General features: G+C 44.7%; 1 protein-coding gene across 1 annotated transcript in view; it reads right to left on the minus strand.

Annotated features, from left to right (window-relative positions):
* The window catches only part of CREB3L2 (cAMP responsive element binding protein 3 like 2), a 111,865-nt gene that overhangs the window by 7,439 nt on the left and 84,325 nt on the right, over positions 1-20,101 (minus strand). The window contains exons 4-11 of the mRNA XM_084642187.1: positions 18,467-18,554; positions 17,139-17,320; positions 16,289-16,435; positions 15,217-15,275; positions 13,080-13,148; positions 4,663-4,762; positions 3,281-3,407; positions 1,986-2,220 (exon numbers count right to left, since the gene is read on the minus strand). Coding sequence (XP_084498313.1) covers positions 1,986-2,220; positions 3,281-3,407; positions 4,663-4,762; positions 13,080-13,148; positions 15,217-15,275; positions 16,289-16,435; positions 17,139-17,320; positions 18,467-18,554 — 1,007 coding nt within the window. The remainder of the gene's footprint in view (positions 1-1,985; positions 2,221-3,280; positions 3,408-4,662; positions 4,763-13,079; positions 13,149-15,216; positions 15,276-16,288; positions 16,436-17,138; positions 17,321-18,466; positions 18,555-20,101) is intronic.

The following is a 20,101-nucleotide window of genomic DNA, read 5'->3' on the forward strand; positions in this document are numbered from 1 at the left end:
ATCCAAATAAAAACCCATTTGGCACAACAGAAAGGTCTGTTGAAGAGTTCCAGGTAGGGTGATGGCAGGGCATGCAGAAGTATAGTGACGGAAAAGACATCAGTTCTTCAAACCAGAGAGAGTCTCATTTTCCAGGAGCACCAAATCTCACATTATTTACAGGAAAGAATTTAACAAGGAATTCCATGCAACTTTCTCAAGGTGAACCTTCTTGCAATACATGCTCCACCTTCCCAGCTCTGCCCTGCAGCAAACTAACAGGGCCCAGGGTACAAAGCAATCTTGAGTGCAAAAGGCACCCAGTTCCTCATTACCCACCTGGTTAGACATCTTAGCAATCCACAAGCTCATGTCATTCAAATGGCAATGCCCCATGGCCTGCATATTTTTAGATTGTTTGATGATGCGTATTTCCCCTTAGCTGTCAGCATTTAGGCAATGCAGCTCCCTCTGGGTGATATTTTACTGGTATTTCCCCTCCCAAAAAATTATTTGTATAACGCCATACATGTGTGTGTATATATGTGCGCGCACATCAGACACAAACATGGATGTCTGACGGATGACAGCTTCCCGCAAAATCTTTCTGAATTAAGTTAAACCTTACTGAATTAAGTTTCAGTGTCTTAGGAGCTCACTGTATCAACAGTGCAAATGTTTGTGTGTTATTGTGGGATAGTATGCAAGCTCTCTAGGGGGTAAGACTAATATATGTGCTTGGAAGCTCATAATACTTCCAAGAACTCTTTTAAACAGGCTAAGACAAGTATGAACTGTTAGTTGAGTAGGGTTCCTAGGACATGCTTGGTTGGGGGAGCAAAATGCAAATGCCAACCTCCAGACCCGTTCTTTTGAAGCTTCACCCTGGGGAAGGGACTTTTGTCTACAAATGACCTATTCCCAGGATCAAAATGCCCAAATGGTATAAACGAGTAACTCACAGATTCATGAGTGTTCTTGTTCTGAGCAAAAGGAATTATGAACTTGTTCGCCACAGGAAAAACCCCTGGGTGGAGTTTGAAGGACTGTTCACACACTCTTCTTGGAGTTAGGATGACCTCTGGTAAGCTTATTAACATGTATATAGGTTCTTTTATTGTTTTTAATATGTTTTCTCTGCCATGCTTGTACCTTAAGAATAAATGTGCTTGCTTAGAAAGAACTTTGTGGTAACTTAACTGTGGTCATTACACTGTTCACCATCTGAGGAGAAAAGTAAAGCAGGCCTCCTTAGGCAGTCTGACTTTGCCAGGGAATTCACAGAGTACGCACAGAACTGTGCGGCCTGGAAATACACTGGTCAGGAGGGAGAGAGACAGGTCTCCACCCAAGAGAGGGAGCCAGAAGCCTATGCATTGATGCCCTTGGTGAACCAGCGAGGGGGGAATATAGGTGCAGATGCCCTGAACCATGACAGAGTGGATTACACAAAGTCTTGTGAGGCTGTAGTCAGTGTCATCACTAAACCATCCTATAGGGAGCTCTTATTAATACAGGCAGAGAAACAAACAGTCTTAAATGACATCTATACTACTATTGTTTGAGAAGACTACTATCCTTTAGCTAGTATACGTCAAAGGAACCCACACCAGGCTTAGCAGGAACCCCATAACTACCTGCTTTCCAAGCACATGGTCTTGCATAGGAAACATAGCCCAGTGGATAGGACATAGGATTGGGAGTCAGGAGAACAAGGTTCTAATTTTGGCTCCGCTACTGACTTGCTGTGTGATTTGGGGCAAGTCATTTTACCTCTCCTTGCCTCAGTTTCCCTTCCTCACTCTTAGTCTGGTCTATCTAGGCTGTAAGCACTTCAGGGCAGGGACTGTCTCTCACTATGTTTGTTCGTTCAGTGCCTAGCACAATGGGGCCCTGATCTTGACTGCAGGCCTCTGTGCACAACAGTAATACAAATAACTGTCCAGGAAACATGCAACAAGGAATTTCATGCAACTCATGCTTAGGCCTGCTTCCTCTGCACTCACCTGTGCGGCTGCAGCCCCAGCAACACCGATTTCTCTAGCCTTGTCTCGTTGGTTATTGTGAAGTGGGACACTTTGTCCTGCTGCACCCCCGGCACAGATTCCAGAGGTAGTGCTGTGTGTTTGGAGGCATCCATGCGCCTATCCCAGGCATCACCGCGATCTGCAAAGGAGATTGAAGTGTACTGCTCCTCCAGTGGGCGAGGCTCTTCGTAAATTAGCAGGCTTCTTGACCGTACTGTGTACAAATAGGGGAGGCAGAAACTAAATGAGAAACACAGTGAGCCAGATATATGGGCACTGGACATGTCGGGAATTGAAGGTGGACAAATATAAACACAGTAAATCTAGCTGCACAGGATTTTGCTACTCATGGAGATTAACTACTAATTTTGGAGCTAGGGAAAGATGCTGCACTGACAGCCCTCCACGTATGCCCACAGCAAGTGCAATATGAGCACTGGTCATTTAAGGGCCCTTCCCCACTAATCCAGCCACCGGCCTGAACTGGAGGGATGACTTCTGGGGTGAACACTCAGATACCATGGTGACAGGCTCCATTTTAACACGATAGTTATCGGACACAGCTAGCATCTACTTCCATCCCGGTGCCCCACTCAATCCTGGGCCTCTGACACAGCCAATAGAAAGGCAATCGACATCAGCTATGTTGGAGGTTTTTTGGCAACGTGAATACTTGGCCACTTGGAAGAGAGCTAAGGCCACGCTCACCGGGAATCTTTCGGGAGTTACGAGTCTGATGCCTGCGGCTGACACACAGAAGCCTAACTGGAACTATCAAGTAGGCTGGGGAGCAACAGACTCCTCCATCCCTTCATGGTACGTTTCACCAACCGCATGGGTAACCCAGCCATTGAACTTTTTCAACCCACTCAATACACTGGCATTTCTATAATGCCAAAACACCAACACCTCAAAACCACGAGAGGTTGGGCTTTATTATAGTTTTGGATGTGGCCCTGGAGAGAGACAAGAAGCTGGTGCGTGGGAGTCCGCAGTTCTCATCCTCAAAAGAGGTGGGGGGAGAAAGGAACACTTCCTGATGGTCAGCAGGGCCCTTCTCCAGGTTGTGCAAGAAGATACGTTGAGAGGCTCCGAAGGAGAATTCCCATCCAGCCCTCAGCCAGAAAAACGACAACCACGACGTGGGGACGGCCCTAGAACAAGCTACTGGGAAGGGCAGTGCCGGCTGCCTACTCCTGACTCCCTCAAAAATGCAAAGGGGCTCTTGCGGGGGAGTGAGTCATCAAGCAAATGGCAGCACTGAGTTAGCTTACCGATGGAGGCAGCGTACGACTCTGGTGCGGAATGCTGGCTGGGCAGCACCATCTTTGTGGCAGAAGGATAGGGCCCGTAACTCTGAGAGAAGCTGCCGAAAACTCCGGCGAAGCACAGCACCACCACCTGGACAAGGCAGAAAGCAAAAAATAAAAGCGATCTCACTCTTTGAGCCCAAATACATGGGAATTAAGGTTAAAGCAATGGCAAGTCACACAACTGCTGTAATTTTTAAAAAAATATTGATTCAAGGCTATTTTTTGGTCAATATATATGATGCCCCTAATCAAACGTGCCTGGACAATAACAATTCAATATTTAAAATGACAGATTTCAATGCAAGAGTCTATTTTAAAGACCTGCAGCCATTTTATTCTGTTGAACTTCTTTATTTGGAAGTTGGAAAGGCTAGAAGCACAACTTAACTGGACTAAACTCAGACATGCATTTAAAGATTCATGTTGCTTAACTTGTATCAGGCATTTCTAAACCTGCTTTTGGACACAATCTTACTTAAAAGTGACAAACAAAGAAGCTATACCAGCCTGAAGGCTCAATGTCGGACTAGAGACCAGTTTCCATCCAGCTATAGCACCAACATAAAGGGAATTTGGTTGCTAAATTTAGAAGTAAAGCCTTTCTAACAGTTCTTTTACCCTGAGCATTAAACAAGTAGATTTACAGCCTCTGGGTTATTTTTATTTTAATGAATTAATGTATTATTTTGATCTAAAAGAACCAAGCACCTAAAGGGCTCCCATTTCATAGCTCTGGGTGCCCTTGGATGTACCTCCTCTAATTTTGTATATTTAAGTGTAACAAAAATCAACCAACGCAGCAGCACTTCTCCTTCCCTTACCCCTGGACCTTTCATCTAATCATCAGGAAACACCCTGAGACAGTTTACCTCCCACAAACCACATACTGCCAGCAGACAGCAATCCTATCCTCACACCCCTTGCCAATGCCTGCTCAAACAGATAGACTTTGTAGCGGGCCTTGAAAGTCAACAGTCTTGTGCTCTTGCAGCCCCAGTTCCGACACGAGTACATTCCAAAGGAAAGGGCCCCTCCCGCCCCAGAAAACACTTTATTCTTGACGAGAGACGCTTCCCACCCTGTGGGCTTTCAGGCTGATGGGCTGAACAGAATGGATAGAGTACCCTTCAGCAACAAAAATCCACACATATCCCAGGCTGCCTCAGCATTCATGATTTCCCAAAGCTTCCAGCTGCTAGCAGGAAACTGACTGCTGCTCCCACTGCTTTTTCCAACCCTGCAGTGCCATTATCCAAGGGAGTTGGGAGCCAGACATGAGCTGAGCCTGGGAACAGTGGTTTTAGCAACTGCTGCTTGTGGTCCCCAACTTCCGAGTCACTCACCATGAGACAAGTCCCTGTCTGCGTGCTGGCTGCTTTACAGGAACGGGATACTTTGCCAGCAACCATGGCTTGGAGTCTCTGTAACTGCTGCAGAAGAGTTCTGGAATGTCAAGAGTAACACAGCCATCAATATTACCCAGGAGATTTACATACCTCAGACCATATGATCATACAGCTTTTCACCTTGATCTCTGTGCCCTACTAACAGTAAACATTTACATGCAGGTGCATCAAGTTAAAATCCTCGCCTTAAAAGTTAGAGGCAAGGAATGGCTGTCCTAATTTTCCAAAATATTGTGTACAATCACATTAGACTTTGTTTTTCCACAACTGATGTCAGTTTCATTCTTCCCCAAACATTCCCACCAACTATTTTACTTCCTACTTTTGAGGCTCCTACTTGTTCATCCAGGAAGGATCAGCTTTTCAGAAGAATGGGAGCAGGATTACCATGTATATACATGCAGTCAAAACAGTTACATTCACAGATGACCAGCTGCACATCTGATCGGATCTTGTGTCATGATTGCAACAGGAATTTTGCCATTGACTAACAGGTGCAGGATCAGGTCCACAATTACCCTAATCAATTGTGTAGCTGTGCGCACACATTTCTGAAAGTCTGGCCCTTAAGGTAAACTGGAAAGCTTTTGTAAATAAAATGCCTTTAGATCTCAAAACCTGTAATATGTTCAGACTTCTCTTCTCATACATTTGTTTTAAATTAAATATTTAATGTTACTTCCTCCTAAGGTTACCTATTAACTCTTCCATCCTCCAAGAGCTGATGAAATCACAGACCCCTATGCTGCTATTATTACAATCATTCTCAGAGGTCCCAACCACAACGGAGGCCCTGTTGTGCTGGACAAACATAAGAATCCCAACCAAGAACAGCACTTTCTACCCTCCTGGCTCTCTGCTTAGTGGAAAAGGTATGATCAACTGCTGCAGGGACAACAGTCCATGAATCTGAGTACTAGCCGTTTAAAAGTGAACTAGGAACTGATCTCAAACTATACTTAAATGTCTATTTTTAAGCCTGCTCAATCACGTTCCATTACTGATTTGGGTCTCTCCAAACTGTTCCCATTTTGTTCTGACTAATCCAACTCTTTTGAAAAGCATTTAACCAAATGCCCTACTTCAAACACACGCAAAAACCCCTGGGGAAGTTTGTACCTGGATCCTAACTTTGCAGCTCAATCCCATTTCTACGTTTCATTTCACCTATAAGAGAACTTGAGGCCTCATGACAAATATACATGGCAACCCACAACAGCTTTAAAGGCTGGGATGTCAAAAATGCTGGAGCAAGAGAGATGGAAAAGCATTATTTTAAAACCAAGTTCTTAAAAGCCAATTGTAGGACAGACCCAGAGGTGCCTTTACAGCTCAATATACACTCACCTGCCTATTATAGACTTTTTTTAATCAATGATCATTGTTAATTAAGGTAGAATGATTTCAAGGACTTCAGAAGTGGAGTCTGAAATTAGTACAAGGAATACTCCCAGCACAGATTTATCTAGGCCAGCAGATCCTTCCCAACTTTCACAAGGGTGTCTAATATGCAGCTGGAAATATGGTTTGTTACACATCTGGGTGTAAAATAAAAATTGGTTATCCTCCTTCTGGTTCCTTATGTACAGTAGGAACAACGCCGGGTAGTTATGTGGGAGAGTCATATCAATTCAGATGAAATAGGCCACACCAACTACTCAATAATATTGTTACACAGCATGTGTGCGCGTCACACAAGCAGCTTTCCTTAAAAGGTAAATACATACTGTGCATGGCTATTCCCATCTTCTAAACCAGTGTACACATTTCATGGGAAGGTTTTTTGAACCTTGGCATGTACAATCACTGTAGTGACAGGAGACCAAATCCTCCCCATGTACCAAGACAGAGTAGCTCACCTTGGTGCACCAGGGTTCCAAAGGAGTTTCGGAAATAAATTTTCCTTCCAGCTCTGGGCCTGCTACTGCAGTTTTGAAATAGCAACAAAAGCCTTGAGATAGCAACAGCTCTTGCTGCTCTGGGGGATTTTGGGGGAGGAGTTGGAGATGGGTGTTATGAAAGAAATGGCAGGTGGATCTGCCTAGTGGCAGATCCACTAAAATTTCTCCTCTCTGCCCTCCTTGTCCAGCCCAAGCCTTGCTGTGCAGAGAGGCCCCAAAGACCTGGATTCCAAGATGCTATGCTCCTCAAATCTGTATTTTCTCCCCCCCTCAGCAGTGTAACTATACCGGTTCCACTATATCTTGGGCCCTTCATGGCCAAGGAAGTGGGGAGTAAGATTTGCTCCAAGGTATTTACTAACGACACAAGGTGTGAGTACTTTGTACTGAAAGTAAACAAGTACTTATAAGTTCCACCACATAACACAAATCTTCAAACATCTCTAAACTGGGCCTTATTTACACTGAGGAAAACAGAAGTAGCCTTTTTGAAGTCAGTGAAGTGACTCCCTATTTACTATGGTGTGAGTAGCGAATCAAGGCCACTGTCTCTTTCACCACAGTAAAGGATTCAATGTTGGGAGTTAAAATACTCAGGATGCGTTTTCAAGCTAAGAACCAGGAACTGAGGCAAGAGAAGGCTGGAAGTTCGTTTGTTTGGAGACAACATGGCTATCCCTCTTGCCCCCAAACAGAACACTCTTCCATACTTCTTTTCTATAGTTCGGTCCAAAAAACTGGAAGCGTTAGTTGAAGGTCAAAATGCCTCCTCTCCCATAGAAAAGTTGCCTTCAATATTATTGTTGGGGTGAGATGTGTTAACGAAAACTGGAGAAGGGGATAAAGAGCAACTTTAAGAACAAGAGCATTTTATACCAAGAGGCCTCTGCTGAACATCTGAAGGAAGGTCAAGAATGCTTTTAGCGAAACATATTGCCTATGGCTGAATTTTAACAGGAGAAAATTAAATCTTGAAGCAGTGTAGATCACGGGGTTCCACCCTGGGATTAATCTCACTCTGTCTGACACATTTCCTGATGATATTCAATTAGAGGGTCACCTCCTGGTAGGAGGTGTGAATGTGCTTTCACGCTTTCCTTGCCAATGGAAGTGCCTCACAGGAAAGCTGTAAAGTAATTAAGGGATTCCCTCTCCCTTCTAGTCTTGCTGGAAAATCCACTCGAGCCTGTGATGTCTAATTTGTGTTTTTATATAGGTAGGTTACTTTCCAAAGGGTTCTTTTAACAACAGAGGATGGGTGCAATCCAAGGCTTCATCACCAACCTCACCTGAACAAGAGTTGCTGTTGGGCGTGAGCATGAAATCTGGGTCACTGCAGGATCTCCCTGCCTGGCAGGTTTGGAATCCGTCCTTCACATTCAAAAGCTAGCACTGCTCACAGCGTGCTATATACTTTCAGCAAAACAAAAACTGTTTGCAAGTTTTTCATAGAATTTCTCCTATTTTTGACAAAACGAAAACAGTTTTCTGTTTTCATTTTTTGGAAAAACTTGTGGTCCTCCACTATTCTCCATTTCCACACACACCCTTTCTCCTGTCGGAAGTGGAAAAAACCAAAAGTGACTCTTTGCAGTTTTTCCATCAATAACCAGAAAGTTTCAACCAAAAGGAAAAGGAAAATGTCTGTGGAAAATTTAGGTCAAGAAGTCATTTTTTCCACCCCCACCACCCCAACACCAAAAAAAAAACCACCACGTTTCGGTGCAAAAACATTGACCTGCTCTGTTAAAAACAATTCCAAGGCTCTCAAGCAGTGTCAATTTTAGAGAGAGAGATTTCAAAGAAGAAATTTTTTTAAAATGTCCCATTGAAAAACAAAGCCAAATCCTCCGTCACCCACAAGACGCACTGTAAAATAAGTTTACTAATCCCAGTTGAAGGAATTACCATGCAGATCAAGGAGACTTGGCGACCCTATTGCTGTTTCAACTCTTGCAATGCCCCTGATCTCACACACTCACCTGACACTGCACCTTGGAAGTCAATGGAAGTTTTACCACTGACCTCAGTGGGAGCAGAAGCAGGGCCTCAATGGACTATTTTCTTAGCATCCAACAAAGAACAACCAGATTTTATTTTATAAAACTACGACCTTCCGCAGTGATCTCAGGTTGGAAAGCAGCACAGCTTGCTTTCTGTTGTTGTTTCTCCTGGCCATCCTATCATTCCTGATCCATGTATAAGCCATGAGGTTGTGATAACCAGTTTGTGTACTGTCAGAGTTTCCTTGTTCCATTTGCACACACAGCACAAAAGTAATCCATACAACTGGTGAGGCACATTTTAAATAGGATCCAATTTCTATTACTTTTCTGGGAAAATAATCAGTAATAAATATCCTATTTCTTCTCTCATCTAATACAGGTACATCCTATTTTTTCAATACTCTCTAACCCCAGATATCTGTGTCCTCCAGTCTGACAGCATGCTGGTATAGGGGAGGCATCATAGTCTATGGGATTCTATTCCCAGCTCAGTTACTGGCCTCCTGTGTGACCTTAAGCCAGTCACTTCTCCCACACCATCCTTATGCCTGTTTCCTCTCCCATCCTTTGACTTGTCTATTGAAGCTCTTTGGCACTAGGACCATCTCTTACTTTGTACCGTGCCTAACACAGTGGAATCCTGCTCTCCCTTGACTTCCATAACTCTGTGCTATCCTTGTTCTCCTCCTACCTATCCAATTCCTCCTTCAGCAGGTCTTTTGTAGGATCCTTCATCAGCTTTCCGAGGGGGCTCCATAAGGCTCTGTCCTTCGTCCCCTTCTCTTCTCCCTCTGTATCCTCATCCGTAAACACAAATTAGACTACCATGTCTATGCTAACCACTCACAGATCTACCTCTCTTCCACAGATTAGGGATGTAAATACCATTTAAACTATTAAAAATTATATCATTTAACTGGTTAAATGATTAAAGGGAGAGGGCCCCCAGGTACTTAGTTTGTCCCGATGCGGCCTCCACAGACACTCCATGCCACCCCAGCAGCAGCTTCCCCTCCCAGTGCACCGTGCACTTCCGCAGCCAAACCCCCTTCCAGTGGCACAGGGGGAGGCCAGGAACTACTTTACCCCGCCAATGGGGCCCGCAGACCCTGCCCGCCCACCCTGGCCTAAATGTGCTCCCCCTGCCCGGCTGGCCATCCCCTGCGAAGCCGCCGTGGTCAGCAGAGCCCAGGGCGGCTCAGGGAGAATTGGTTCGAGACCCATGCACAGGGGGTTAGACTAATACTTACCAGTTAACCGTTTAATATTTTACATCCCTACCACCGACCTGCTTCCTTCTGTCCAAATTAAAATCTTAGCCTGTGTCTCAAACATCTCCTTGGGGATGTTTAACTGCCAGCTTAAGCTAAGCATGGTTAAAACAGAGCTCCTAATCTTCCCCCACAACCTCCTTTTTCAATCATCGTGGACAACACCACTATCCTGCCTGTCGGTCAGGCCCATAACCTGGGTGTCATCTTTGATCCTGACCTCTCTCTAGGCCTTCACATCCAGGTTGTGTCTAAATCTTGCCTATTCTTTCTCTGTAACATCTCTACTATACATCCTTTCCTATTCATCCACATAGCTAAAAGTCTTGTCCAAGCTCTCATCTCGTGCCTCAATTCCTGCAACATCTTTCTCTCTAGCCTTGACAAACACAATCTTGCCTTGCTCAGATCTATTCACAATGCTGCTGCAAAGATGGTTTCCCTAGCCCATCGCTTTGACCATTACCACTCCCGCCTTTGAATTCCTCCACTGGCTCCTGCTTTTCTATTACATCAAACATAAGCTACTGGTCTTCACTCTCAACTTTCTGATGCTCTTAATTCCTTCTTAAACCTTCCTGGCCTATCCCCACCCTACGTATCATCCCTCATTTGCTACTGAGCTGTCGATGCCAGCTTCCATCACCCACTTGTTACATTTTCAAACAAGTATTTTTCTCCTGTGCTGCCCCATGCACTTGAGCGTTTCTCCCTGTAAACATCTGCAAAGCTGCCTCATTATCCACCTTCAAATCCCTCAAAACTCACCTCCACCAGAAGGCCTACAAAAAAAACCCAAACAGGTAGGCTGCTGACATACTTAGATTACTGCCTACCATGCAGATCAATACTGTCTCACTTGTACTTTCCCATCCATCTGTATCCATCCGTTGTCTCTGGTCTTATACTTAGATTGTAAACTCTTTGGGGCTGTGACCATCGTTTTGTTCTGTGTCTGCACAACTAGCCCCAGGAGGTCCTGGCCCACGACAGAAGCTTCTAGATGCTACAGTAATACAAATAAATCTCTGTGCCTTAGTTTCCTGGAATAATACTACTATCTTCCCGCAGAGATGAGGTGTAATTAATGTTGTGGACTCAGATACTACATTGAGGGCACCATAGAAACACCCATGAGGAAATTATTAGTCCAGGGTTTACACAGTGTGCATTAAATAAAGACCTGGGGGCCACACATTGTATGAGGAAGATAAAGAAATATTGAATAACTACTCATTCACTGAATGAGGCAGGGGTCCTGTAACTATATAGGCAATATGATCATCTAATTAAAGAGACTGTACCACGATGAACATGCTCCAGGGGTAGAATGAAGGTTGCATGGGCCACAAACAAAGGCTCCCTCCGTGTAGAAAAGGCTCTGGAGGGGGAGGCAGCAAAGAAAGACTTTGACAGTTTTCTCCACTGCCAGAGCGTTTCACTGACATGCGTTACTACAAGCCGCAGCATGGACCCACCCTGCTTTTCACACCTACCCTACATGCGGTCACCAGTGATGTGCAGTGTAGACCTAGCCAAACACCGCCATGACTGATGAAGGGAAACTATGCAACTAATTCTGCATATCTGGGATGTAAAGTATTTGGGGATAACATCACCTAAATAAACATGCTGTTTCAGGATTTAGTATCAGAATTAAGAGCATCCAAAACTTGGGAAAACGTTAAGAGTTCTATTAAAAATAGAGCTTCTTTTCATTATTTCACAAGGCAACCTTGGGCGTGAGGGACAGATGAGCAAGACTTTTGGAAAGCCTGCTGTGTCTAACATTGGGGAAGGCTGTGCTTACATGTAAAACTATCTTCCCTGGGGACAAGGGCTACTCGGTGAGAATCTTTTCAGTGGGTTGTTAAGGGGAGCAGAGTCTGTAACTGCCTACTTCCTGGTTCTTGCACCTTCCTCTGAAACAGCTGGTATCAGCCCATCAGAAAGAGATTCTGGATTAGATGGACCTGTTCTGATCTTATACAGCAATGCCAACATTCTCATGTGTGAGGCAGAGTGGGGAGATGAGCAAAGGAGGCGGGAGAAATGGCTTGGCTCTCTCCAAACAAGCAGCAGATGTCTTTATGCACGAGCAGTGTGTGGGAGACATTCTCCAGCAAATTACAGTGATACGGGGTCTGTCTCCATGAAATTAGAGATTGGATCCGAAGATTAGAAACACCACATGCCACTCAATGAACAATACATTGGCTGCCAGACAAATTCTAGGTCCTTTTCTAGGTCCTAGGCCTGATCTTTAAAGCTCAGCTATTTCAGTGACCACCTCCCTCCACACTTCAGTGCCACAGCTATGTGTCTGTGTAGGTATATACACATGCGCCATGCTCATCTGGATCTATTCAAATGGGACACAATATTCTCAGTGGAATCTGCCAGCACCAGAGAACAGGTTGAGCTCAAGTCTTATAACCTTTAAATCACGATGAACATGGGGCCGAATCTTTTAAATAAATATCAGTCTTCCTTTTATCTGACATTCCCTTAAGAGCTAAACGGTGGAATGGTCTCAGCTGTTGGTCTTTTGAGTAAACCACTTGGATTCACCTACAACTGTTTCTAAATGAGCAGAGAAAGGTGAGAAATTGGTTCTCTCTCAAAAGAAATGGCACTGCTACACTGATATAGATGCTATGGTGAGAGGTGCCTTAGAAAGAACTTTGGTAGTTAGAATGGTAAGTAGCAGTCCCAGAAGAACTGACTACTAAGTGCCTCTAGATCTAGGCATCAGGACTCCACTGCAGCCTTACACTCCAGGTTAGGGCCTCTCCTCTCCAAGGTCTCCCATCAGACCAATCTTCCACTAGTCGAAGAGAGCTTGATGAGACTTCTTTTCTAGCCCATCCGTATCATTCAGAGATCAGTCCAGATGCTTAATGAAGAGTGACATGAAGAACTCGCAACTCTTACCAGCTTAGGGAGAGCACCCATACCTAAACATCAAACCCAAGCTCTCTCATATTATATTGAGCACTGAGCCACTGTGCCAGTCTTTTTACATATTTTACCTCCCCCATCTGTGTCATTAACCAGGTCAGATGGATCCATTTCTTAAGAGTCATTGTCCACTGCTCTAGTATTTGATCCCTTCTTTTCCAGATTTCCCACTTTTCATTTTGGAAGCATGTTCCAGTTGTCCTTTCAGATCCTACCTGTTTGTGTTCTCCAGGACTTCCACTTTCTTACGCAGCTCACTATTTTCATTTGAACAGGACTCAACCCTGAGGAAGGCACAAAGAAAGAAAGGCAAATTTAAAACCAGGCATCCATTATATTCAACAAAGGGGGTAAAATCCGAGTTCTAAGGTCCTGTCTATACTAGGTGGAAAAGCATTGCTGCAAACCTTTGCAAATCTTGACGTATTTGACCTCACACAAACCCTGCAACTGCTACCCCAGGCATTTTACAAGTATTGGAGAGCTCTGCTAGTTGTAATGTTTGGGAGGCGTTCTTAGCTTAGGTCCAGCTCATTCAGTACTGGCTACAGTTATTTCTTCCTGGCATAGACAGGATGTCCTGATGAGCCTCCTAGTTCCATCCCACCATGCAGGGCTCCATGTCTGAAAATTACCCAGAAGACTTTCTTTCCAGGAACAGTGATGTAGAACAGGTGCCAATAAATATCGGTATTCTAAGGCGTGTGGTTTATGGCCCTGCCACAACAGCTCTGACAAACATTGCTGCTACATGCATACATTTCTGTGGCTGAGGCAGCCACAGCTCAACGCAGGGCAGGCAATTCGGTGGCACAAGGGCCAGGAAGTGACAGGGAGGGCATGGCAAGAGCCAGCAGATCAGAGCAGGGCCTCCCCTGTGGGATAGGAGCTGCTGTGCGGTGAGTGCGGGACAGGTTCACTATGCAACCGCCCCCCCACAAGGCCTACCACTACCCAGAGGCAAAACGGACAATCCTGACTCTCTGAGGGCTTCCTATGCCCCAGAGGCAGGACCCAAGACCCCCGCATTTCACCCCCAGGGGCAAGACTTGAAGTCTTGTCCCCCACCTTCTCCCTATTCATTTTAAATGATGTGCCGCAGCTCTGACTGCAAGGATGAGACAGACATCCGTTTCATGCAAACCATATCTCTGACACTGTGTCCCTGATAGCATATACACCCCTGAAAGATCACAGAGCCCATGTCTCTCACCTTCACAATGTGAATAAACCATGAGATTTATGTCCAAAGAACATTGGTCCTTTCCAAGCTGCCATTAGAGATCATCAAAGAGACCACATTGCATCATATTTCGTAGTGCGAGTAAGGTGACCAGACTCTCAACAAACCAGACTCCCATCTCAGTCTCTTAGTGGAGGGGGAACGTGCACATGGAAGAGCTTTGCCATGTGTTTGGGCGTGGGATGGGGGTGGATGGGAAAGAGGCTTTCAGGGGTTTGCCCTGGGAGTGCAAGACTTTCAGCAGGAGACAGAAAGAGCAGGGGAAAATTGAGATGGGGGCTTCCCCAAAGGAGGTGCAAGGAGTTTAGCAGATGTGGGTCAGGCCCATCTGGTCAAGGGCACAAGGAGAGATAAGGAAAGATTCAGGATACGTGGGAGAGGGACTAATTTGGGGCACAAGTCTCTGTAGGAGGATTTGATGCTTCTTGCTAAAGCAGACTGCCTGCTAACGTGCTCCTTCTCCACCACCTATCTCAACTCCTCCTTTACACCTATTCCTGCCTCTGTCCCCACCTTCTTAAGAAAAGGAATTTATTCATTCAGAGCCCAACTTGGCCTTGACACCGCCTGCCAAACGAACCATGAAAATCATGCTATGTAGCCACATCACATACCAACTACTGAAACGCAGCCGTGGATGTATATTATTTTGCCTTGGCTTATTTAAAATCCAACTAATTAGATCTGTTAGCATGGTACCAGGATTTGGCCAGGGCCCTTTTTGCGTTCGCTCGTTCACAAATAGTTGGAGGAAGGTGTAAAAAGAAGGTTTCGCACAAAAGTAGCGAGGCAACTGTACAACAGGAAGGGGAGCATAGCCAACCTCAGAAAGTAGGAACCAGTTTCCTCAATGCTATGTTAACATCAGAAGACCTACTACAAAGTACCAAGTGTTGACACAATAGTATTTGCCAAACATTAACCATATATACACTTTTATCCATAGGACCCAAAAAACCCCCGGCCTCTTTCCTGGAGATAAATTCTGCCTTTAGTCACCACTAGGTGGCAACTGAAACACATTGTGCAGGAAACGCTCACAGTATCAACCCTCCCATCTCAACAACTGTGTCATTGGTTTATTTGAAAGGGGAGGAAGGCTGGCTTACTTTTTTTCCAGGCTGTCCATGTATTCTTTCTTCTTTCTCCTACTTTCCTGGGCAGAGATCTAAGAGGGACGGGAAACCACCACACAAAACATCTTTATAGCAAAAAGGAAGCCACAGGTAAATCAATAAACTGATTTAAAACATTGGCATTATTAAATCCAAGCCTGTTTGCCGCTCTTCTTTATTTTTTTCCCCTTGGCAATCAGCCCTAGAATTTCTTTGCCAATTCCCTATCCTAGTGCAAATACAGTCTAAATAAAAGCAGTAAAGTCACTTCCCTAATTCTCTAATTCTAATTAATAACTAATTCTCTTTACCTTCTACACTACATCACCACTCAGACTTCTCTTAGAGAAGAAATTCAGCGGCAGGGATGGGACAGGGGTTTACAAACACACCAGGCTCCATTTTTAACGCTGGATAACTAATACAAGCCCCTGTGCAACCGCACCTGCAAAATACCTGAGGGTGTACAAGATCTGTACAAGGACAATTTAGGTGGTCAGGTTAGAAAACTCGCCCTCTAGCCAGCCATTTCCCTTGCTAAAGGAAAAGCAAGGCACTTAGAATATTTCAGAGAGTCCTGGCATAAAATAGCTAATTTAAGGCCCTGGAATTGTACTGCATGTAGAGTATGGCACAATGGTGCACAGAGGATTTAGAAGCATGAAAATGGTGGGTAGAAGTCTCCTTCACCAGGTAGAAGGGACACAGAGGCTTTGTCTAGACAAGGGAAAAAAGGGGTGGCTTTCTTTAAATGGAATTAGCTGACATGATTTCCTACACCACTAGCACCTAGTATAGGCATATATTAATATTTTTACAATTGTGTTAGCTTTAATTGCTACTCAGATGCTATGGTGATGAGCAAAACAAGTACCTGGACAGACAGATAGGTACTGACTAGATGGGTAATTTAAGTGGTAAGTAGCAGGGGATAGAAGGAAGAGTATCTTTATTAAAAATACAACAGTATCCTACAGCATTATGGACCGTTTTTATAGAACTGATGTAGCCTTATTGTATGAGACATGAGAGGGGACCATTCAGCAGAGCTGCATCTTAAAATTACCTTGTTCTTTATTTTCCTGCGGATTTTCTTCAGTGCTTTTTCCTCTGCCTTTGTCAGGGGCAGTTTTGTAGGAATAGGGTACCCCTCAGCTATCAACGTCCTCTTCTCTTCCTCCGTCAAGATCAGTGGACCAGTTCCCTGCAGCTTCTACATGTACCAAAGGGGTGGGGAGAGGCAAAGAAAACAGGAAATTCATCCAGATTAGTGGATCCCAGCACAGCTGTGCTGTAAGGCATCAGTCCCAGCAAGTTTAACGCCAGCCCTGGTGACCCCATTAAAATGGAGTTGTGACCCACTCTGGGGTCCCAACCCATGATTGGAGAACTGACCAATGATGAGTATTTATGAAAATCCCACCCTAGAGTTGATCACCTACTGCCTAAAGACAAAGTGGCAAGACATCCACTGTGATGCAGGTGATCACATGGGTCATTAATCTATCAGAGCAGAGTAGTAGCTGCAAGAAAGTATAAAGGAAAAGCTTGTTACACAATGACAGGTTTCAGAGTAACAGCCGTGTTAGTCTGTATTCACAAAAAGAAAAGGAGTACTTGTGGCACCTTAGAGACTAACCAATTTATTTGAGCATAAGCTTTCGTGAGCTAATAAATTGGTTAGTCTCTAAGGTGCCACAAGTACTCCTTTTCTTCTTGTTACATAAGACACATCTTTTCACTGCAGACTCCAGCTCCAGACAATCAGTGGGGAAGCCAAAGCCCAACTACTTGATTTGGCGTTTCAGCCAGAGTCTGGGAGGCTCCCTAAAAGGAGCAACAACAAACTAGAAGTACAGAAAAAATAAAACACCAAGTAACAAAAAAAATTGGAAAAAAAAGTCACCACAACTTACATGTGGTGCTGTCAGGAGAGGCGAATTGGAGAGTGCTGAAGCCATGCGCGATGTCACTTTAGCTGTGGCTTGTAGTTGGACAGGGCTTGAAGGTGGGAGGAACCTGGTTGGGCTTTGCCCTCCCTCAGAGTCACTGCCATGGCTGCTGGGAGGGGTTGGAGGCAGGTGCAGAGGATCCATTGCTAATGGGATGGGAGAAACAAAACGGGAAGTGTTTATCCTAATGAAAGCATTTGGAAGCTCCAGGAGAACCAACAAATCAAAGCGGCTTTAAAACTAGAGGTGAGTTAGCACGGACAACAACTTGCTCTGAAGGCCCTGGAGTGAGAGAGATTCTCAAGGGGAGACTTGTAAATGTGCAGCTGCCCCAGCCTTCCAGTTGTACAGCACTTAATTACGGGTTTGAAACATATGAAGTGACCTTTCCCAATAGCTCACCCCTCTTAAGGAGCAGGGTTAAAAAGAGTACCAAGTCTGAGGATTTCTACTTCCTCCCCAAACGCTCTGTGGTACAAAGTACACTCCTCCAATATGTGATATCCCCTTCGCTCACGAAGCACTATTAATGGAGACAGCGTCCAGCCAGTGTTTAAACTCCGCTAAGCCAGCAGAATACCATCTGTTTTTCTTACTAATTCAGTTCTAACTTCACTGTGCATTAACAACAACTATTTGTTCTTTGTTCCCAGGGGCATCCACAACAGGCACTGTATGAACAGGGAGGAAAGAGCCAGTCCCTGCCCTGAAGAAGTTGACAGTTTAACAGCAGATTGTTTGGAGGGTTTAGTAGTCTAGTGCTACCGGAAGGCACCAAACAGATAACCCTCATCACTGACATCTTTTATTCATCCAGAGTAGTACAGCACAGGTAACAGCAATATAAACTTGTCTCACACAGTGCCAGCCACACTGTCAGAAGACAGGGCACTGGGCTAGATGGCCCATTGGCCTGACCCAGTATGGCTATTCTTTTGTTCTTAAGATACAAAGTAGGAAGAGTCAGTTTCTGCTATGCTCTTCATAATTCCAAACACCTCAATCAAGTCCCCTCAAGTTTGCCTCTTTTCCAGGCAAAGTAATCCTAGGTCTCAAGGATTCTAGTTCTATGCAGTTAACCGTGCAATCAGTAATATGTGATAGATGGAAGGGATCATTTTCTTTATGAAAAACAAAATTTATAAGTGGGTCAAAGAGGCTGGTTTCTTTAGCAGCCTGAATCAAATCCCTAGAAGACAGCAGCCATGCTCTGGAGATTAGCAAAGGCAGCTAGAAAGCCAAATAGTTCAACAGAGCACACTATGATCATCTTGAGTTGGTAATTAACAAACCTTCCTTAGAAGACAGGTTCAGGAACTGATCTACTTCATGTGGCTCCAATTTAATCTCAGGAAGAACCTTCTGGCCCAATGGTTTCATCTACAGAAGGAATTAAAAAAATAAAATTTGAGTATAAGGAAACAAGGGAAGCTTCTCTGTAAGTGACCAGACCTCTTTCCCCCCCTCCTACTCCAAGATTTTTTTTTTTACTGCTTCTCTGTAACTTATTAACTCAAGTCAATGAGACCATTACCCTGAAAAACAGCTGCTGGGGCTTCTCTTACTGATATAATTAGTTAAATAAGAGATTACGTCTCAGGACGACATTTCAGACCGACAGGTAATGTGCATTGCACTCAAATTACTTCTCTTGGAAACAGAGCTGGCCCAAGCATTTGCTGGACCAACGTGCAAAGGCTTTGAGCAGGGTTTCTGCAAAAAAAGAAGTATTCTTTTTGGTGGGAGGAGGGTTTGGCACAATTGAGAGGATGTCAGGAGAGTTACCATCCGGAAGGGGCATCAGGGTTCTTGTCAGGATGAGCTGGGATATGGGGCCTAAATTCATTTTACAAAGTGGAGAAGGAACAAGCAAAGAAAGTTATAGGCCAGAATTGGAAGGGGATACTGAGAGAGATGGAGCCCCCACAGCTGAGCGCAGGGCTAGAGTGAGACCTGCTTTGTGATCCTGTAATTCCTGACCTGAGTGAGTCAGTCATGCTCATTGGAGTATCCAATACAGCCAGAATCTTACTGTGTAACTCTCTGGCCCAAAGCAAAAGTAAAAAATCAGGACCCAGTGAGTTTTTAGAGTAATGTGGTCCTGGTCTTGCTTGTGATATTGTGGCACCCAGCTATAGTAGTGGCACATGCTGGAGACTACGAATTCACACAAACTACAAGATGGTTATGACAGTCTTTAATCTTTCAGCTTCCTGTGAAGTGAATTAATTTGCACACAAGCACTTCTGATACGCCACCAAGCAATGAAAGCCTGGTTGTGAACATGGCCTGCCCACACTGCAGCTGGAATTACATCATCCTGATGGATTGGACACCCTCCACCACCACAGGGGCGAGAAGGGAGGAGCTGAAAGAATAGGCCTTTAAAGCAGAGTTCTGGCTGATCAATAATTCTTGTAACTTATTTTCATTGACTGAAGCATATTCAAACTAAGCCCTGGTGAACATTCTTTGCCTGTTGAACCTGTGGTCACAAATGTATCAGGAGTGCGCCTTACTAGGCCTGCTGGGCTGGATGCAGCAGCAGGCCAAAGTGTTGTAAAAGCTGAATACACTGAAAACCCAGGTAAGTGGCACAGCTGACCTTACAGTGGTATGGAAGTTCTCACTACAAGCGCTGGCCACCCCACATAGGTGTTCTCCTTTGGGTTAGGGTGAGTTTAAACAGCCTTGAGGCAAAATCATTGTGGATAACGGATGATGTGCATCTTGCCACAGATTCCATGGGGTTAACTGGTTAGCGATTCTAAGTGGGACTGATTCATCAGAGACTAGGTGTTCTAGAGATGCGTGAACCCCAGGCTTTGACCCTGTCCAGAAGAGGCTGTAAGTATAGAAAAGCAAATGGTGCAGCCGGTAGACAATAGTACCAGAGGCTGAATTATATAGAGACATCATTTGAAAAA

Source organism: Lepidochelys olivacea, assembly GCF_965140295.1.
Source record: "Lepidochelys olivacea isolate rLepOli2 genome assembly, chromosome: 1".
NCBI lineage: Eukaryota > Metazoa > Chordata > Testudines > Cheloniidae > Lepidochelys > Lepidochelys olivacea.